General features: G+C 41.0%; 1 protein-coding gene across 7 annotated transcripts in view; it reads left to right on the top strand.

The window, feature by feature from the left end:
- LOC144498684 (ataxin-7-like protein 1) overlaps positions 1-22,874 on the top strand; it is a 243,914-nt gene that overhangs the window by 131,520 nt on the left and 89,520 nt on the right. For 4 of the 7 annotated variants that reach the window (XM_078220166.1, XM_078220165.1, XM_078220170.1 and 1 more), the window contains one exon: positions 17,209-17,250. The exons of the other annotated variants lie outside the window; for them this stretch is intronic. In XM_078220166.1, coding sequence (XP_078076292.1) covers positions 17,209-17,250 — 42 coding nt within the window. The remainder of the gene's footprint in view (positions 1-17,208; positions 17,251-22,874) is intronic. 7 annotated transcript variants of the gene reach the window in all.

Genomic DNA, 22,874 nt, shown 5'->3' with positions numbered 1-22,874 from the left:
TGCCACACTCTGGTACCTGTTCGGGCACACTCGGGGGCAATTTAGCATGGCTAAATGCGCTTAACCAGCATGTCTTTAGGACTGTGAGAGGAAACCGGAGCACACAGAGGAAACCCATACAGTCACAGGGAGAACATGCAGACTCTGCACAGACAGTGACCCAAGTCGGGAATCGAACCCGGGTCTCTGGCACTGTGAGGCAGCAATGCTAACCACTGTGCCACACTTAAGATCAACTGATTTTTGTTAAGTAATGAGTAAAAAGGGGTAGGGAAAAAATGTGGGCAAATGGAGTTGAGGTCCAGATTAGCTGTGAATTAATTGAATGGTGGAAGAGGCTCGAAGGGCTGTTCCTATATAGACCCTCGAATCAATGGAGACTTTATTTCTACTGTGATACGTCCCTTTTATTTAATACAAATACCTCTTTCAAATCATTCCATAATTTCCTGTCTTCTAGTGAAAAAAACCCGGCAAGTTTTCTGTTCTTTCCTACTATTTGTATATCCTCATACAATCAGCATGCTACTGAATCTGACTTCTTACCCTCTCAGTTGCTTCAACATCCTTTCTAGAGCACGCAACTCAAAGTGCACACAGCTCTCCCAACTTAGTAAAGTTTTATAGATTTATTGCAATGTATGTATTCTCTATCTTCTGCCATTAAACAATATGTACCATAAAATTTGCATCTACATACCACCCAACATAGTAAAATGCCCCAACTAGCTTCACAAAGGCATAAACAACAAAACTGGACAATCAGTCAAAGAGGATGACAGTAGGAGGGATGACCAGAAGTCTACTCGGGTGGATTTTATGGGGTGGCTTAAGAGAAAGAAGTTATTTTAAAATTCTTAAACTTTGAAAGGGTTCAGGACAAGCTGCAAGCGGGCATCCTGAAGTCGTGTGCAGTCAGAGAAATTTTAATACATGGGACTCACATAAATCTTGGAGCTGAGTTTTGTAGCTAAATTGACTGTGGTGAAATTTCAGGCAGCAGGAGCCTCTACTGCAGACCTGCGATAATTTTCCTGACACTTGCTTCTGGGAGCGGAGTCAGAAGGCTGTTAAAGGGGAAGGCAGACTTAGGGCAGAGTAAGTGTACAGTTACCTTGTGAGATCCAGACGTACACTGCTGGATGAGCAGGAAACCAGAAGGAAAATGTAACTTCCTGGGCTGCTTCTGGTCTTGGGTCCTGTTAAGTCTGATGCTAGTTGACACTTATGTGACTAACACTTAAAATCAGAGCGGGATCCGATTTGATTCCTGGAACGCTAACTTTTGCGTTCATAAGAGACCCTTGCTGCCTGTGGAGAGCATCACAAAATTAAGAGCTATATTGGAACAGGAGTACCACGATTCTAATTTCTCACTCTCATCAGGTACATCGATTGGGGGTGATTAATTCTGTAGCTACCAGTTTGAGATCAAGCATGGCATTTCTTTCCTCCTTTCTCTGCTCATTTTTCATTTCCCTTGCTGAAATGTCGACAGCATGCAGAGGTTCATCTCTACAAATCTGCAGCTTTACTTTTGATTGCTGAAGAGTTTCTGTCTGCTAGTTACAGGGGCACAATATTAATATTGAAAATTAACAGGAAAGACAGTGTTGACAATCTGAAAGAAAAATGGAAAATATTGGATATTTAGTAGGCCGCTCAGCAGCCCCATGGGCAAAACAGGTTAAATATTTGAAGTCTAAACCTTTTTATGAAAATGCACCTTTCAATGTTCATTTCTGAAGCAGAGTTGCACCCAAAACATTAACCCTATGTTTTCCTGCTTGAGATTCTGTCTGCCCTTTCATGTATTGTACTTCTAGCAATTTGAAATTTCTGGAATGATTTGCTTTCCTGTTGGTGGAATGTGTGAGGCTAAAGCAGAAAGGGATGGGAGTAGCAGCAGTAACCTCTGAGACGGGGCTGTATTGCAGGCTTTCTCAGATTACTTTTATTGTAATCTGTGTAGCAATTTGTAAAGGTGGAGGGAGAGCGGCTTTCTCCTTTGTGATGCTTGAACTTCCTCTATTGAAGGAGGAATTGGAGTTGAAGCTTGGTCTTGATCAATAATCCATCAATGTGAATATTGCATATGGCAGGGGATTTGCACCAAAGACGAGACATGAACTTTCCCTTCACAGAAGTTAAAGATTCCATGTGAGATCGCATTGTTTAAGAGCACCTGTGCTTGTTTGATTTCAGCGTGGATTTTACAAAGTAGATCGATTTTCACTCTGGCCCCTAGCAACTGCTAGTGTCAATACGTTTGGGTATTTGTCGTTATTGCAGTTGCTTGGCTACCTTTTTTGTTGTGCCACTTGATATATCAAAACAAAGTCTTTCATGTAGTTTTAGAAAACCAGTTTGAGGATTGAGATCTAGTTGTTTGCTTAGATACCTTCAGCATGTAACCTTCGTTGACACTACAGTGCAGTGTTGAGGGAACGCTGCATTGTCTGAGGTGTTTCCCTTCAGATGAAATGTTCAACCATAGTCTCAACAGCCTACTCCGGTTGTTCATGGGGAGGTTAAAGATTCCATGTCACCATTCAAAGAGGAGCAGGGAATTCTCCCAGTGCTCTGGCTAACATTGCTCCCTTAACCAAAGCCAACACAAACAAGTCCACTGGTTATTTGTCACAAAACTGTTTGCAGATGGTTCTGCGTGCAAAATAACTGCTGTTTTTATCTACAGTTGCTGCACTTAAAATACTTATAATAATTTTGAGATGTTTCTGAAACATAAAAATGTATCTATTCCCAATCACTAAGATTGAAAAATATTATAAATGGTGAAACAGCTTGAGCATCTAGTTGTGTCCTTCCTTTATATAAGGATCCTTTTGCTAATGTTCTCCTTGCTTCTTATGAGGGTATACATAACTCCTGAAGTATAGTTCAATGTACACAGTGCGCCTTTTGTAGCCTTACCCAAGTGGCCATTCTTCATGTGTGAAGATAAGAACATGTACATTGGCAGGCTGTTGTACATTAGGGCAGTGGTTCTCAACCTTTTATGTGTCAAGCACACCTCTATATTATAAAAGTATTTTGAGGCACACCTCCTAGTTTCCCTGAACTGCCCTCCAGCGAAATACCTTTTTGGAGCGATTTTCAGCCTGCGTTCGCCATCAGAGAGAACGGCAAAGCAAGCAGAAAATATGAAGAGAATCGGGAAAGGGAGGTTTCTGTGTTTTACTGTGCATGTGTGGATGCTAAAAATTTGAGTTCCACTATAACACGCTTCTGTTCTGGCGATCGCAAAACCTGGGCCATTGACTTATTATAAATGTAAACTGTATAAATGGAACCTTGATTTTCTTAAAAATACAGTCCACAAATAATTCATTCCACAAAGGTCATAAAAGATTTAAAACTTTGAAACTGTCATCAACTTGAATGTTGACTGTTTCTTTCCACAGATGCTGTCTGATTATCTGCGTTTTTCCAGCACTTTTTCTTATATCAGATTTCCAGTATCTGTAGTATTTTGCTTTTGGATTAATATTTTACTTCAGGTAGGGAAATGAAGTATGAGGGGGAAAAAAGCGATAACATAATTAAAAAAGAAAGAGAAGAAAGCTAAAGTGCAGGACAGAATCTCAGCTTAATGCTCATCTCATATCTAGGTATGAGCTAAACATTACTATAGATACAAGTTATTGGCATGGTTTCAATATTGTGATTTTCAGAACAGGATATGCCATTTTTTTTAACCAGGGTTTTTGCACCCTTTTTCAGTTTTGGCTTTTCTGTGAGCTCGTGGGGCCTCTGTTTCAGCTCCAAGTCCCGTTGGTCACGCACACGGACCTGACCGACATAAAAAGTCTAAACCTAGCATGCTTTCTCAACCGGCGCATGCGCAGGAGGCCTGAGGTTTATCGGGTCTTCAAGATGCAGACCACAGAACTGAAGATGAAGGTTAATTTTAGTTTAAAATTAATTTTTAATCATTTTGAATCTTTTTTCGTGGCACACTGGTTGGAAACCACTGCCATAGGACCATCATAGCAGTGTCCCATCTTGACCCCATCCAAAATTTTGTCCAACATATTAAGCTTCATAAGATATTAAAGCTCTTACTTTTCAGTCGTGGCAAAAATTGGATTAAACTGGTTTATTGCTAACCGTTCCTCTCTAATTTCGAAAGGCTACCAGCAGGTTACAAGTTTACCCGGAGAACTTAGTCCATATCATGGTGACTAATGAGTGAAAAATTCAATGACGTACCCACTGGTATTGTGGCTGCACTTTTTGCTTTCAAATTGCCCATTGAAACATGAACATATGATGTCAGATGCCTTTTTCTGAAGACACTAAAAATTGAGTTAAATGCCGGCATTCTATTTGACCATTCGAGGCATCACACAGTCCAATTCTGTCCTCACCCATTCTTCAGCCACTATGTTTCCCAGCCAGGTCACTGGGGAGTGGGTAAAATCACAATTCAGTGGGAGATGTTCAGAAGAGCAGTTAATTTGTTACATAACCAGTTTATATCACTCTGTGGCAAAAGCTCTAATTGCCAAAAAAGGCAGGTATGGACCAGGAAAGAGCTAAGAGACAGCAACTGGAAGAAAAAACAAAAATGAGAAGAAATAGCACAAATCTTAGTGAACAGGAAAATATAATAGCAAAGGGGACAAAGTAGGTAGTAAGAACTACAAACCGGGAATATGAAAAGAAACTTACAAGGGCAATCAAAGTTAATACATTTTACTTTACAATTATATTTCGATATTGCTTAAAGAGAGACATGCTGCTGAAGCTTTCCGTCTTGTACGCATCAGGTCAAATGCAAAAATACCTAATTTCTTACGATCACAACACTTTATACTACTAGAGAAAAAGGTGCTGATTGGTTGACAAGTTGACTGATTGGCTGACATGTTGCCATGGAGAAAGCAATGGTGAACTATAGGCTCCGAAGCTCCCTGTTAATTCAAAAAAGGTGCCAGGCTTGAGCATGTTCATTTTGTTTACAGAGAGCAGTTCCCTGTGTGTGAATGTATATTGCTTCTAGCAAGCGTAAGTGAGCCATGTTATAGGCTCGACTGATTATCTTAAATTGGTCGTTATAATGTAGCTCTTAGCACACACAGGGTTGTTCAGCAAGTGCTGTCCAGTCATGGCATCTCATCTTACAATAGACATATTGATTTGAGTTTTGCAAACATGGGCTGGTTGAATACAGTCTGTACTTTGCCTGTCATGAACAACCAAAGGAGCATGCTGGGCCATAACTTCCAGCCAGTGTCGTTAAGTCGTCGCCAGCTGGAATTACAAGTGTAAAACGCACTTAGCTGCTCTGGAAAAGTTCATTGAAGCTTCCACTAGCTGGAGCTCCTTGGAGCCTGGAGCAAAAGTGTATTTGAAAGCTGCAGCACGATGCAACTCCAGTTAACTCAGGGCCCCCTATTTTTTTGGAACGGAGGTTCCAGGTCCATTTAGGGCCCGGTGGTGGTGGGGGGGGAGGTGAAATGTGTAGAAGGGGTCGGAGGTGGGTGCTTAGATTGAGAGAACTTACAGTTGGACCCCCAACTTGGGGAATCCCAAGGTGTTCCGGGGGGGGGGGGGGGGGGGGGGTGGCGGGCGGTGAATAGGTTGTGTTGGGAATGCCCTGGGGGGGCTGATTAGTCAAGGGGTGGGGTTCTGGAGTTGGGTGGTGTCCCATGCGGGGCTTGGTCTGGGTGTTTAAGATGGTTACACTGAAGTTAAAGAAATGGTTTTATTTTTTCTAAATCTTTCAGAGTAACTATTGATGTAAAACTGGCAGAACCATCTAATGTTATCAATTTAAATCGCTTTGTTGAATGTTCCCAGCGCAGCGCAATTATCCAGGGGAAGTTAGCAGTTCTGGACATTTGCATCTATAGCCTTACCTGGGAACTTCTGAGAGGGGTTCCCCAGCACATCTTTGAGGTATTCCCCAAATCCAGTGCTGGGGAACTAGGAAGTTACGGGCCATTGTTTGACTTGATTGTCAATCACTGGAAAGTATGGCCTACCTACTGAAATTCATACATGACATTGCTCAATTGTGTCGTAGGTGAAATGTCGTTTTGATTGACAGCAGTCTCCTGCCAATGGTCACTGCACAGTAGCAGCATGAAGCGCTTGCTTAACCTATTGTTAACTATATTTGGAATAGAGGGTGGCCAAGAGAACTGTTGGCTGCCAGAAAGTTGATAACTATGATATTGTCAATGAAAATAGGGAAGATAGTGGAATAATTACTTGGGACGGCATTTACAGCAGAGGAAGAGATCAGCATGATTTTGATTTGATTAATTTTTGTCACATGTATTGGGAAACAGTGAAAAGTATTGTTTCTTGCGCACTATACAGACAAAAGATACCGTTCATAGAATACATAGGGAAGTAGGAAAGGAGAGGGTGCAGAATATACTGTTGTACAGATATGGTGAAGAGAAAAATCAGCTTAATATATATGTCCGTTCAAAAGTCTGATGGCAGCAGGCAAGAAGCTTTTCCTAAGTCGGCTGGTACGTGATCTCAGACTTTTGTATCTTTTTCCCAATGGAAAAGGTGGAAGAGAGTATGTCTGAAGTGTGTGGGGTCCTTGATTATGCTGGCTGCTTTTCTGACACAGCGGGAAGTGTGGACAGTCAATGGATGGATGGGATGCCAGAGATCCCAAGGAAATAAATATTGGATCAGGGATAGAACTCACCATAATTAACATAAGGAAATTAACAATCGCAATAAAAAGAAAATAATGGCACTGAAGAGTGACAAGCCCCCAGAACAAGATGGTTTCCATCGGAAGGTTTCAGAATAAATGAGAGCATTACGATGCCCCTGACTATAACGTTTCAAAGTTCTCTGAATTGGTGAACTGCCCTTTAGATTGGAAAAGTGTGGATGTCACTCTGCTATTTGGAAAAGGTAATGGATGGCAACCAGAGAATTATTGACCAGTTAACATCTGTTGTCGGGAATTAAGTCTCCAAGTCTGTAATTAAGGAAAGAGTGATGTAACATAACACTTCGACAATTTTCAGCTGACCGGAGAGAGCTAGCATGGGTTACCAAAGGAATTTTTAGAAGAATTAGTATAGTGGACAGGGGAATGTCTATGAATGTTATTTATGTGGACCTTTAGAAGGGATTTGATAAAATTCCTTATGTAAAACTTAAATACATTTGAAGTTCATAGAATTGAAGGCAAGTTGTTAATCTGGTTCGAAAATTGGCTGAGTGGCAGGCGACAGTAGTGATAATGGGCACATACTCTGGCAGAATGTGACTTATGTCCCATGAGGATCTGTGTTGGGGCTTCAACTACTTACTATATTTATAACTGACTTAGATGATGGACTAGAAAGCCAAATAGACAAGTTTGCAATTGACGCCATGATAGACAATATTGCAAGCAATGTAGATGAAAGCATAGAATTATAATGAGACATTGATAGTTTAAGTGACTGGGCAAAACTGTGACAAATAGTTTTCAATGTACGTGAGAACATTTATTTTTGATTTAAAAAGGATAAATACTGAAAAGCTGGCAAAAGTGAAGGTCCAAAGAGACTGGAAGTCCAAGAACATAAACTATTACAATGACATGAACAGATACAGAAAATAGTCAAGAAGGCTGTTGAGATTCTGGGTTTATACCGAGAGGACTAGAGGAGTAAAAGTAACGCTTAAGTTGTACAAAGCTCTGGTTAGACCACACCTAGAGCACCATGAAGAGTTCTGGGCATCTTACCTTAGAAAGAGCATATTGTACTCGGAGGGAGAACAACATAGGTTTATCAGAATGATACTTGAACTCCCAGGATTAAATGAGATGTCTAGATTACACAAACACTAGAGCTATGTTCCCTGGCTGCCTAACTCTGTTGGTAGCGCTCTCCACTCTGAATCGGAAGGGTTCAAGTTCCAATCCAGGATGTGGGCACAAGGCTGAAGATCCAGTGCAGTACAAAGGGAGTGCTGCATTGTTAGGAATGCCATCCTTCCGTTAGGACGTTAAACCAGAGTCACGCTAACTTTCTTGGGTGGACGAAGGATCCAATGACACTATTTCAAAGAAGATTAAATGTGTTTTCCCTGATCTCCTGACAAATATTTATTCCTCAATCAACAAATTGTTGTCTGCTGGTTGTAGAAGTTTACTGTGAGCAATTTGGTTACATTTCAACAGTGACCATACTTTAAAAGTGCTTCTCAAAAGTACTTTACAGTCAGTGACATTCAGTTGCTATATAAATGAACACCTTTTTTCATTTTTGAATTTAGAAAGTCGAGGGATGATTTGTCCAAAGTTTGCAAGATATGAACGGGAGCAGATAAGGTGGATAGAGAGAAATTATTACTGCTAGTTGGGCATTCCTAGAGCCAGACCTTTCAGGAATGAAATTAGGAAACACTTCTACAGGTAAATGGTGCTAGAAACTTGGAACTGTCTTCAGCAAACAGCAATTGATACTCGGTCAATGGCCATTTTGTTCATCTGTCTGAGACATGAGTGTCACTGGCAAGGCCAGCATTTGCTGCCTATTCCTAATTGCTCTTGAGATAATTTTACATCTGAGATTGATCGATTTTTGTTAACCAAAGGTTTTGAGGGATATGGGGCAAAGGTAGGTGGGCATATGGAGTTAAGTCGCATAATCAGCCATGATCTCATTGAATGGTGGAACAGGCTCCTCCTGTTCCCATGTTTCCATGACACTGTTTCACAGTCACTGTGAATGAGTTACATTCTGTTCTTATTTTGGATTCCAGGCTTTTTCCCAGGATTTCAACAGAGTTGTGTTGTGCAATTCAGTCCATTTTATATTTAGGGACAGTAGTTTGTGTTAATTGCTATCTGTAAGTTGTTGAATAAATAAATTCCATTATTATTATGTAGGCTTTTCACTGATATTTTGGGGATTACATTACATAGGAGTGTACACTCCTATTAAGTACACAAATTTGTGACATTGTCAGATTAGCAGTATAAATATTCATTGTTGTTTATTTCCTATTTCTAGCCAAGAGACATGGAGGCCTGTTGTGCCTCCTCAACTTGACAAATGATAACTCCACATAGATCAGTTGGATCTGGTATTTCGGATCTGTCAGTTGCAGTCCAACATGAAGCATTGGATTTGCCCACCGAGACTGGGGTGTGGGGGGAAATGGAGAACATTGAAAACTGTTGGTTTTATATTGGAGCTATAAAATAAATTGCTTTATGGGTTAAATTGCTGCTCATTGTGATGACTATCAATTCCAAATTCAAAGCAAGTGAACAGATATTTTGCTTTCACTTTTAAGGTCAACTTCCTAAAAACAGGGCTGCTTAAAAAACAGGTCTGTAAATAAAAAGTGAGAGTATTGGCATGCAGTGATAATTGAATATCTCTTCTGTCACGCAAGGTGCTAAGGTCAATTGCAGTGACTCTCTTACTGCCCTGGGAAAGATCAGCCAACTAAACTCAGATGGGGTATTGAGCGGAGCAGCCTCCTGATCTGTATGGCCTCAGTTACTTGGTGTTTTAATCAATCAATAATAGAAATAAATATAGAAACAAGGGAAGGCCATACTCAGCCAGCCTTATTGGGTTCTTGAAGAAATAGCAGGATTGGTAAACCTGGTATAGTAGTGGACAAATCTACTTGGATTTTCGCAAGGTCTTTGATAAAGTTCCACTTGGTCGATTCATGATTAAGGTCCGAAAATACGGAGTTCAGTAACAGAATGCATAGCAAAATGTTGCGGTTTCTGAAATTATCTAATACAGCATAAGCAGAAAGTACTCAGCAGCTCAGGTAGCATGTGTGGAGAGAGAATGGAAAGTAAGTAGAGTCATAAATAGTAGGGGTTGCCGATAGTCATTCAGACTGGCAATAGGTAGGAAGTGATATTCCACAAGGATTCATTAATGTTCATTTAAATGGGGGTACAGTGGTTAGCACTGCTGTCTCACAGCTCCAGGGACCCGGGTTCAATTCCGGCCTTGGGTAACTGTCCGTGTGGAATTTGCACATTCTTCCTGTGTCTGTGTGGGTTTCCTCTGGGTGCTCCGGTTTCCTCCCACAGTCCAAAGATGTGCAGGTTAGGTGGATTGGCTATGCTAAATTGTCCCTTAGTATCCAAAAATGTGTAGGTTAGGTGGATTAGTCATGGTAAATGTGTGGGGTTACCGGGATAGAGCGAGAGAGGGGGACTGGGTAAGATCCTCTGTCAGTGAGTCGGTACAGACTCGATGGGCCGAATGGCATCTTCTGCACTGTAGGGAAACTATTAAATTATCGATTTGTATTTGGGAATCAAAAGCACAATTTCAAAGTTTGTGGACTACACCAAATTAAGACATGTAGTTAATATAGTGGACTGAAATAAAATACAGGAGATACATTAATAAATGTGGAGAATGGGCATGTTTTTGGTAAATGAGCTTCAGTGTAAGTAAATGTGAGATGCGATGTTTGATTATGAATAATGAGGAGGCTGCATATTCCTTGGGAAAAAAATTGTTTAAAGGGAGTGGAGGAACCGTAGAGTCACTGTATGGAAGCAGACCATTCAGCACATCAACTTTATGTTGGCCCTTCATTGGAGAATCCAGTCAATCCCAGTCCCTCACTCTATCACCCTCTTTTTCCCTAATAGGATCCACACTGCCTCTTACCGCTCACTTACTATTTACAAACAAAGAATTTTGGGTTATCTTTTATGTTGCCATTCTATTCTCATACTCTTTTTCTGTCAGTCTTACTTTCCTCTTCACTCTCCCTTTCAAATTATTGTGTTTGACCTTCAAGAATTCACTTAAAGAATTCAATTGACATGTATCATATTCATTTTTTGTTTCATCGCTTTCTCTTTCTCTCTCATCATTCAAGGAGCCCTGGCTTTTGTTCCCCTACTGTTGGTCCTTGTTCAAGTGTATGGAGCCTGCACCTGAGGCATCCCTCTTCTGTACAGATTACCCATTGTTCTGTTGTTCCTCTCTGTCTTTGATACAATTTTACTCTGGCTAGATCTCTTTTCACCTCATTGAAGTTAGCCCATCTTCAAATTGTAGCTTAGTTTGTTCCTTTCTGTTCACCCTTACTAGTGTATACCTCCTGGTATAAAGATCAGTCTTACTCAAATGTTCTCCCGTAGAAATTAGTTAGCTTGACCCACTTCAATCCCCAGCATGAGATCCAGCAATGCTTCCTTCCTGGTTGGACTGAGGACATACTGGTCAAGGAAGTTCTCCTGAACACATTTCACAAATTCCTATCCCTCCTTGCCCTTAATTCTAACTCTATCAACATTTGGGCAATTTGATTCCCACAATATTATCACTGTATAATTCTTCCACATCTCTCATTTCTCTGCAGGTTTGTTCACTCACTCACACGCATACTTGTTATTTCGAGGCCTGTAGAATACCCCAGGAGCGTGATCATACTGACTTTTTGCTTCTCGATTCTAATCAAACAGATTCAGTTCTTAACTCCTCAAGACCATCCTCTCTTTCCAAAACTACGTTGTTTCCCTGAATCAATAGAATCCTGAAAAAACGGAAGGAGGCCATTCAGCTCATCGAGACTGCACCAACTCTTCAACAGAGCATCCCACCCCGGCCCCATCCCTGCAAGCCTAAGCATTTACCGCACTACTCCCCCTAACCTGCACATCTTGGGACACCAAGGGGCAATTTAGCATCTTAGCACATATTCCTTGGCTACTCTGAGCGTAAGTTATATACATCATAAGCATGTTAAAATTGCAATGGTTGCACCAAAATAATTTAACGGAATAAAACATCCATGTCTAAACTAATAAAGATGGTTCAATCTGTCCAGTCATACACCAGGGCGGCACAGAACATCAGTGTGCATGTATGAACGTGCTGGCGTAATGCTGTAATGTTGGCATAATGCCGTAAAGTTGAAACTGACGTTGTGAAGTTGAAATAACGTGTCAGTTTATAAACATTGTAAGTACCTTAGTCGCAACTGAATAGAGGACTGCCTCTATTGCCACATCATTTTCCCACATGGCTATTTGTGCATGTAGCTCTCCTGCCATATTCACCACACTTATGTATTTTCATACATGCATTCTTGAACTATTTTTATATTCCTTGTATTCCTTCTTTGTCTGCTCCTATCTAATGCAGTGCCCTCACTTCACCACTTCTATTCACATGGCATTGGGCCTAATCCAGATCTTTTGAGGTACTACTTTTTAACTTACTCCCTAGCTCCTGAAAATCTGGCCAGAGGACCTCAATATTTGCCCTCTATATGTCATTGTTAACAACAAGTACCATAACTGCTGGTTCACTCTCTTCCCCCTGCAGAATATTCTGCACCTTTTCCATGATGCCCTATTTTTTCTGGAACATTTTATAACCCCGAATATTAAGTGCCCAACCTCACCATCTGTAATCCATGTTTCCATTATTGTTTGGAAATCACATTCCCCCACACCAATTTCTGCTTGTAGCTCACTGATCGTCTTCACACTTCTAAGGAGCAAAGGAATTTGGGGATGTAGATAGAAAAATCACCAAACGCAGTGACAAAGGTTAAGAAGACCATTAAAAAACCAAACAAAGCACTTGGAATCCTTGCTAGAGGGATAAAATTGAAAAGCAGGCATGTTTCATTAAATATGTATAGAATCTTGTTTAGAGTTCACTTGGAGTACCTTGAAAAGTTGTGGTCTCCATATTACAAAATGGATTTTGAAGTGCTGGAGAAGATGAAAAAATGATTGACTAGAATGATGCCAGAATGGAGAGGTTATATCAGTTAAGATTGAATAGGTTGTGGCCCATCTACCCTCCAGCTTTCCCTCCCCTCCCTCTTACAGAAGAGCTGAACTGGTTAATTCACAATTGAAGCCAGGTCTACATTTCTGTCAGTGATTCAGTCAGCAATTGCCCTTGAGAAGGTATTGGCAAATGAGAATCTAAATGGGGTAGTGGAGCAAAGGGATCTGGCTGTACAAGTACACAAATCACTACAAATAATGACACATAACAAGGCCATAGAAAATCAAGCCAGGCATTCGGGTTTATTTCCAGAGGGATAAAATTGAATATTAGAGTTATGCTAGACTTGTGTCAAACCTTGGTCAGACCAAATTTGGAGTGCATACAATTCTGTCTACCGTATTACCAAAGAAAGAAGGTATCGAGATACTGAAGAGGAGAAAAAAGATTTACAAAGATCATAGCAGAAATTCTTGGGTAAACCTATCCAAAGATCACAAATATGTTGTGTCTCTTTTCTCTTGAAAAGAGAGAAGGCTTGAAGGGGTGAGACCTAATGGAAATTTTTAATATTATGAAAGGTTATGATAAGATTTTGCACAATTTTTCCAGTTGTAGCAAAACTAGCAAACAAAGCAAAAATAGCAAAACTGGAGGCCATTAATATAAGATCGTCGCCAAGAAATCAAATTGAGTGAAGAAGTTTCTTCTGGATTCCCTAAAGAGTAGTGAAGGTGGGATCAGGCTATTGAGTTGGACGATCAGCCATGATCATAATGAATGACGGAGTATGCTTGAAGGGCCAAATGGCTTATTCCTGCTCCTATTTTCTATGTTTCTAGTGAGAATGCGGAACTGGCTACCACAGTGAGTGTTTGAAGTGAGTCATTTAGATGCATTTAATGGGAAGCTAGATAAGCATAGAGGAGAGAAGGGAATAGATAGTTACGATGATAGAGTTTGATATGGGAAAAGATGAGAGCTGGATTAAACTGGATTAGCTGAATGACTTGTTTATGTGCTGTATATTCTTTGGAATTCTATGCATTCTGGCCAGCGAAGGCTACTTACTCATTTATCTGAAGTTTGCCATCAAGGCCCCTTTCAAAATCTGCTGCAATGTGTATTCTGGAGCAGCAGTGTCAGCTTGTAACAGTGTGGTGTCAACGTTTAAGTGTTCCTTGTTGTCTGGAGACAGGTGAGGCAGTTCAGAATAAGAACTGGAATATTGCACTCTTCAATTAGGCAATTATGTTCCAGGTTTAGCAAGTTGAAAAGACAAAACTTGACAGCTTGAAAGTCATTCTACTATTCCTGTCTGTCTCTGTAGGCATTCATTGTTTGTTTCTTGTTTCCTTCTGCTCTTTACACTTGCTCAGCAGATATGGATGTCACTGCTGAGGCCACATCTATTACCCATCCTGGTTGCTCTGAGGAGATGCTGGCAAACCCTTTTTGAAGTGCTGCAGTGTTTTTGTAGTGATGTGCTCCCATAATTTTATTAAATGGGAACTCCAGAAATTTGATTCTAGGACTGTAAAGGGCCACGATATTGTATGTAATGCAGAAGTTGGTATTATAGTTTTTAGTTAAGGTAACAGGGCTGAGAAGCGATGCCAAAGCAAATTGAATAAATCTGTTGCAGCTCTTGCAATTTCCGCTGGTGAGCCATTGTCTGCAGCATTATCTACCATAATTTTTTAAATGTTAACTTTACAGTTAAACTACTTGCACGCAAGAAAAATTGGGGCGGCACAGTGGTTAGCACAGCTGCCTCATAGCGCCAGGGACCCGGGTTCGATTCCCGGCTTGGGTCACTCTCTGTGTGGAGTTTGCACATTCTTCCCGTGTCTGCGTGAGTTTCCTCCGGGTGCTCCGGTTTCCTCCCATAGTCCAAAGACGGGCAGGTTAGGTGGATTGGCCATGCTCAATTGCCACTTAATGTCAGGGGTAAATGCATGGGATTATGGGGATAGGGCCTGGGTGGGATTGTGGTCGGTGCAGACTCAATGAGCCGAATGGCCTCCTTCTGCACTGTAGAATTCTATGTTATCTAAAAACTTATACTCAGTAATTGGAGCTTTTAAAATAAAATACCTTCAGATCATGTTATTCAGATAGTCACAAACACCTTTGGTGCCACAACCCACAAGATCAAACCTATGAAAGACAGAATGAGCTTTGGTAACAGTGATGTTTGATAATGTGGGGAACACTGAAGATTTCATACTTAAATTGAATAGTTTTGCTTCAGAACTTAGTCTTGTAATTTAAATATGGCTTGTATTCAATGCACCGTGTTAGTTTGCACCTTTCGAGAGTACTGCGATATTCAGAAATCCTTCCACATCTTGCGTAGCTCTTTGTTGCGCATTTCAGCTATGTGATTTTTCACATCCAACCTCCACTTCATACTGCACCATAGTTGCAGGTCTAAACTTGGCAGTCCATTGACCAGATAATGCCTCAGTACTTTAGTGGCGCACATTGTTGCTCCAGTTTGCTGAATCAATACATTTTATAAGTTCCTATGGTTTGCATCCAGTGCATTCAATATTGGGCAGAGTTTGGGTTGGATTCTTTAGTCTACCTCAACCACAGGTCACACATTCCTTACTGCATTAGCAGATTCAATGTCTCATGCTGTTATTTTGCTGTGGAGTCACATTCTTAAGCTAGTACTTCAGTGCAGTACTGATGGAATGCAGCACCATATAAGGTGCCATTATTTGGGTGAGAAGTTAAACCTAGACCCCATTTGCCCCCTTATGTGGACATTAAAGATCCATGGCACTAGTTGAAGAAGAGCTGTAGAGTACTAGCCAATATTTATCCCTCAACCAACATCACAAAAACAGAAAATCTCATTGTTCTTTTCATTGCTGTTTGTGGGAGCTTCCTGTTTCCAAATAGGCTGTAACGTTTCTTATATTACAGCAGTGACTAGGCTTCAAATACTTTGGCTGTAAAGTGCTTTGGGACCTGTTGAGATAGAAAAATGCACTATAGATATACAGGTAATTGTTTCTTTTTTTGACTGTTTGTCCACGCAATTGTAATCAACCCAACTAACGTTGTTCCTGTGAAAGAGTAGACCCATGGGTCTGGTGAGTTCCTGCCAGATTCGTGAGCTCCACTTGTGCCTGACGTCAATGGAGCCTAGTATTGAGTTTTTTAAAAACTGGGCTGAGCAGCAGCAGACAGTTGATATAGGGCCGATGTTTCAATGCATGGAGCAGAGTCAGAGTCTTTCTTTATTCCACGTCAATTACTAAAATTGCCAAGATTAAATTCTTTTCTCATCACTTGGCCTGAATGTAACAGGTCTCAGTCAGTGGTAACACTCTCACCTCTAAGTCAGAAGATCACGTATTCAAGGCCCAGTGCAAAAACTTGAGCACATAATCCAAGTTATTACTCTATCGAGTGCAGTACTGAGGGAGTTTGTTCAGATAAAACGTTAAAATTAGGCCCTGTCAGCCTCTGCAATAGATGTAAAAAATCCTACAGCACTATTTGACGAGGAGCGTTGATGTTCTCCTCACTGTCCTGAGTAACATTTACGCCTAAACCAACTTCGAAAGCACCTAAGTGACCTATTATATCATTGCTGTTTGTAGGAACTTGCTTTGTACAATTTGGCTCTGCGTTACATACATTCCATTAGTGACCACACCTCAAAAAGTACTTCATTAGGTTGTAAAACATTATCTGATTTCCTGAGATTGTGAAAGGTGCTATATATATATCTCTTTTTTTTGAATTTTGGCCAGCTCTGCCAGGTGGGAAGCAGTATGCTAATTCTGTGGACCTACCAATGGATAAGTTATTGAATACATAGTTAAAACTTGACTTAGTTGGTCACATTTTATGATAAGTTCCAAATTATTAATTTTAAGTAAATTATTAGCTTTTTGAAAAATCTTTTTAAGCTTTTCTATCATTGTCCACTATTCTTGAATCCAGCTGGAATGGAGTGGCAGATCTCCCACTCCACCTGACGAAGGAGCAGCACGCTCCGAAAGCTAATGGCGTTTGCTACCAAATAAACCTGTTGGACTTTAACCTGGATGTTGTTAGACTTCTTACTGTGTTTACCCCAGTCCAACGCCGGCATCTCCACATCATGACTGTTATCAAAGCCAGACTGGAGTTACAATGTTATTTAGGTATTCCAACTTCAATTGCTGTGACATAATAATGTGCTTTTCTGCCAGCCTGGAATTAGCACTGTGTTTTTTTACATCAGAGATTACCTGTGACATCTGTAAATAGAATTTGTTATTTTTGTAAAAATTCATTTTTACTGTATGATAAGACTCCAGTAATTTAACGTGTCATTCTTTGTTTTTTTTGTCACTTTTTCGGTCTACATAAATGTGTCGATCAAAAAAGTCTGTTTAAACCTTTGGTTTCTCTCACCCTCACATTTTTAATGATTTTTTTTTTCTTCTCGCCCTCTTTTTAGGTCTCCCCATGCCACACACCATTCCCCGGCCAAAAGGGCAAGGTAGGTGATGTGCTCCCAGGCCTTTGCCACTGCTGCTCTTAAATCAGCTACTGGGTGGTGTGTGAGAGCAGCCATGGGCTGACTCATTCAGTGACTTTCAATCTCTCTCACTCCCTCTGTCTGTGGAATTCACCTGATTCCTGGCTGCCTAGTTGCGGAAGGGGAGATGCACACAACTGCTTGTGGTCTTGCAGGGGCTGGGGAGATATGCATACTAATCCACTAGTGCTACCAGTATCACTAAGCAATTAACTTACAAAACTCACTTGGGTGAATGAACTGCACCAGTTATTTTATGAGCCCTTCCTCCTCTGCCCTTCCGACCAGCTCCTCGCGTATATTAAGATCCAATTTTCCTCAAAATATTTGACATGGGTGCTTCACCAAGGAATTTGATAGCTTTTTGAAAGAGCCATGATAGACATGCTTGGCCAAATGCTGCCTCCCCCCTCCTCCTCCTGCTCCCGCTGCTGTATCATTTGGTGATTCTATAAATGATGAAGTCGCTTATCAAAGCTTGTCAAATCTCCTCCCCAGTATTCTCACCTTTTCTTGCACTTCTAAAGAAGGCCTGAGTAATAGCTGGAGCTGCTATTGCATCAACTCCTCCGATGCCCATTCTGTTAGTTCAGAGCCTGAAACCTGAGTGTAGATGGGTTATTTGTGGGTGATTTCACAGCCTAGTTCATGTGCACACAGGATCATTGGATCAAAATCAGAAATGAAAATCCTGACTGATTCTTTTTATTTTTCCCGACTGACTCCCTCTTCCCCCCCCCCCCAAATCTTAAGGGATACACACGCCAATTTGGGAAAAAACTTTAAACAATAGTAATATCTTTCACAAGCTCAGGATCGCCCATGTGCTATATATCGCCACTGTTGTAATGTAGAAAGTGCAGCAACTTATTTGTTCGAAACAATCTCCCACAAACAGTAGTGATCAGATCATCTGTTTCAGATGTTGGCTGATATTGGTCAGGATACCAAAGAGTAAAATTCTCTTTTTAAGAATAGTGCCATAAGATCTTTTACATCCATCTGAGAGGGGTAGACAAGGTCTCCTCTGAAAAATAGCACCACTAAACTTCCGACCCTCTGACTTGGGAGAAAATGACACTCTTGTACCACTCAACTGCTGCCCTTGCTGAAGTTAGCAAAGCAAACGCTATGTAGGGATCGAACCTGACATCTCTTGGATTGTGTGACTAAACACATTTACTTATGAAGCCTCTGGAGACCTCATGGTGATGAGATTTTGTTAGGAAGTGATCTCTGTGCTGCTTACGCTATGGGGCTGTTGAACTGCAGGGGGATGCATGTGGTTCTAACTCTTTTCATAAGTGAAAATGCTTAATTTGCACAATTGATACAAAAATAAAAATTCTGAATTTCTTTTCCATGTGGTGTAAATATTCCAAGGGTATTTTGTGACAAATAATATTTCTAGAAGATCAAAATACCCTGAAATTGAGTTTGCTGGAAATGTGAAACTGATTGAAATCTATTTCAGAAATGATAAATAGAGAAATCAATGTCCTAGTATTGTAGTTTCAATGACATTGGCATAACCACCTGTGATTAACAGCCATAGCAACTTAAACCAACAGAAATTTGGCTGTGTGCTACAATTATTAGAGAAGGAACTTGCATTTTTGCAGCACCTTTGATGAACCAAGGACACCCAGAAGTGCTTTACAGCTAATTAAGTACTTCTGAAGTGTAGTCGCAGTTATAATATAGAAATAAAAAAATTAACTGGGTGGAATATTCCTCCCCCCCCACAATTTTTGTTGATTTCTGTAATATTAATTGTTTAGTGGGACAGAGAAAATGTTTAAGTTATCGGCTACAGTTAATGATTATCTTATGCAGTTTACATATAGCAGGTTGTATTTCCAGTGATTGATTTGGGACAGGTAGCCTTACAGACTTAATTTTGTTGCCAACATTTATTAGTGCATGTTAAGTTGGCGACACCTTGCAATTGCAGAGAAGGCAAAGTATACCGTGGCATGAGTATGGTTTGTGGATGTACTGTAATGAAATACACAAGAACCCAGGCCAGATGATCCTGTCAGCTGTTTATATTTCTTGTTCTGGTATCCTTCATGCTCACGTATTTCCTGGCCAGGCAATCTAACTCCTTAACTTGATTCTCACTTCCCATTTATTAGAACCCTGGTTTGGGTTTCAGTATTATACATGGACAAACTAGCAGATGCGAGGAGAACTTTCAATCTTCGACTGGTGTTGCAGTGCAAGTACTGATTTGACAGAAACTCTGCTCAAAATCCAAGAGAATGTCCCACAGGCTCTCCGATAGGAGTGGCACAGTGGTTAGCACTGCTGTCTCACAGCACCAAGGACTCGGGTTCAATTCCGGCCTTGGGTGACTGCTTGTGTGGAGTTTGCATGTTCCCCCTGTGTCTGCGTGGGTTTCCTCCAGGTGTTCCGGTTTCCTCCCACACTCCAAAGATGTGCAGGTTAGGTGGATTGGCCATACTAAATTGCCCCTTAGTGTCAGGGGGATTAACAGGGTAAATATGTGGGGTTACGGGGATAGACCTGGCTGGGATTGTGGTCGGCGCAGTTTTGATGCTCCTTCTGCACTATAGTATTTAAAATAAAGTGCAAAAAAAATTATTGAGACTTTCTCTCTGTCCCCCTCTCTCTGCGCCTCAGATGAATAACAAAGAATAGTGATAGGTTCTCTCACACATGCTTAAGTGTAATTAGGGAAACTTGGCAATCAGACTACATTAAATTGCATTGCACCAGTCCAAGGCCTAAAAGGATGTCAGATTTTCTCAATATTAACCTGATTTTAATTAGTCTATCTAACGTACAACCCCGGGGAACATTTCTCCTGTGTGCCAACAACAAAGTAATCAATGCATGGGAGATTGTCTGATCACTATGTTATTCATAGTCATCAAAGCACGAAGCTTGGGTTCTGATTGTTGTGTGTTTATAATATTGCAATCAGAATAAGAAGAGTGTGTTTTAGTCACTACGTGCAAAAGTATTGCAGTTGTGGTGGGACTTTTTCAGGTGATGCTTTGGGTTGGTGGCATTATAATCACAGCCACTGCAGGAAACTATCCCAATGCGTTAGTGATTCTGTAATAATATCAGGAAGGTTTCCTCTGATCACTATTTCCAACTGGGTTGTAAATAATTTGATTAGCCCACTTACACAATCCACTAGGAATAATAAGCATGGGGAATCTCTTCCTTCATATTTCAGGACTGCATCTTGATGAGCTTTCCTTCTGAACCAGCTACTGTATTAGACAATTTAGGCGTGCAGTTGAGTTGCAAGTTATTGGCTAATTTATTTATTGTTCTGTAAGTTGCTGAAGCTAGAAGCAGTCTCACGGAAAATTTACTCAATCTGGCCTGCACAATCAGCCCCGCACAGGGTGACCAACACACTTGTGGAATAAATTTAAGAGACACCTTAACACATGAGTGGCAGGCTGCTAGGGACTGGGGTGGTGATGCTAGCGAGCCTGTGAGAGTGAGCTGCCCAGGAGGAGAAACTGTAGTGTGCAGCACTGATGAGTACATAGGGCAGGGGAGACCTGCAGCCCCGTGCATCGATTCTCATTTAGCCTGCTCGCAACCTGCTCCTCCAGTCATCCACAGGACATTCTCGAACTTAGCCCAGGCCCATTGCATGGGCAGAAACAGTCTCCAGCAAGAAGAAAAGCAGATCCCAAGAAGGCCTGACCAAGGATGCAGGACAAAAGGCCAAGTTGGGCTCTAGAAAATCTGGGGTGGTTGGTCACCATGGCCCTGCAATTCATGGTGTATGATAGGTGTTACAGCAGAATTTGCCACCATTTTAAATTGTGCTGCTTTCCCAAATCTGTTGCCCATTGCTTACCTCAGTAGTTCCCTGGTTGTCTTGTGTCTTGTTTATACCTTTGTACATTCTATATAATTCAACAATTCATAAATTTGAATTCAGAGTCTGGAGGTGCAGGAGATCTCCAATAGTATGCATGGCTTAGCTCAGTGGTAGCACTCTGCCCTCAGTCAGAAGTTTGTGGTCTCAACTTCCATTCCAGATGCAAAATGAAGGCAGTCCTCCATGCTTTTTATAATCTGCTTGATTTTCAATTGCACTATGAACCTGGCATTTATCTGTGTTTTCTCTCATTTTAACCTGACTTCAGTCATCTATGAAATCCTAGCTTTGGAAACCTTTCCTTCCACTCATACTGTGTACCTGAACTGTCTCTTCTTCGAAGGTCTCCAATTATTCATTTGCTGTTTTACTTCCCAATCTTTGTTTCCATTTCACCTATGCCAGATCCTTTTTCAATGCATTGGGGCCGCATGGTGGCATAGTGTTTAGCACTGGTTAGCACAGCATCAGAGACCTGGGTTCAATTCTGACCTTGGATGACTGTCTGTGTGGTGTCTGCACATTCTCCCTGTGTTTGCGTGGGTTTTCTCCAGGTGTTCCAGTTTCCTTCCACAGTCCAAAGATGTGCAGGTTAGGTGGATTAGCCATGGTAAATGCACGGGGTTACATGGATAGGGCGGGGGGTGGGTGTTGGGCCTGAGTAAGATGCTCTTTCGGAGAGTTGATGCAGACTCAATGGGCCAACTGGCTTCCTTTTACACTGTAGGGATTCTATGGTTCTATATTGTCCCTCATCCAATTCCTTGTCCTTTTCAATAACTACCCTAAACCTAATGATATTGTGACCAGTTTCCAAAATATTCTTCCATTGTACCACTTCATTCCCTATGTGTCCAACCATAAGAAAGTGGTGAGCGAGGCACCACTCATTCCCTTAGAAATCAAAAGATGTAAAATAATAAAATAATGGATGTGAAAGACAGCCATGTCACGAGAGTTTCATCTGAGCTGGTGTCATAAATTTACAAGCACCCTGCAGGTCATATCCACAAAGCCCCCAAGACCAGCAATCAATCTGTAATTGTCTCATTATGTTCCTATTTACAGCAATTAGAGTTTGTTGTGTGGAAAGTACAGGCCAGTTTAAACATGGGCTTCAGCTTGGCAGCAGAATAATAGGTTCCAGTTGGATAATATAAAGTTTGCGTTGTCAAAACATCATTGGTTTAACTTGCTGTGAGCAGTGCTACTGAGATTGGCTAAACATTAAAATTTGGTAACTTAAGTCTGTGGTAGCCTCATTCTGATTTTTTTCAATCATAGAATCATAGAATTCAATCTTAAATTGAAGTGCCGGTGATTTCCATGGAAGTGGAACAGGAGCTGAGAGGCTGAGCTCTGAAATATTTGATGGTTGCATGGCTTTATACTGTATTTAATTCCATTTCTGGGTTTTGTTGCCAACAGCAACAACAACTTGGACATTGAAATAGTAAAACATTCCAAAGAATTTTCATAGGAATGTTATCAGGCAAAAATTTACACCATGCCAAAGAAGGAGGTATGAGGATAGCTGAGCAGTGGATTTTGAGTAACATATTAAAGGTTGAGATAGAGTTGGAAAGGTAAGGAAGTGAATTTCCAGAGCTTAGGACCTTGTGGGGAGGGGTAGACTCACACCTGCCAGAGTTGCGTTTGGGAGCAAGTGAAGGATGGACCAGAGACCAGAATTAGAGGACCGTAAGGG

This window comes from Mustelus asterias, chromosome 9 (genome assembly GCF_964213995.1).
Source record: "Mustelus asterias chromosome 9, sMusAst1.hap1.1, whole genome shotgun sequence".
Lineage (NCBI taxonomy): Eukaryota > Metazoa > Chordata > Chondrichthyes > Carcharhiniformes > Triakidae > Mustelus > Mustelus asterias.
This window is presented reverse-complemented; position numbering and strand designations above follow the sequence as displayed.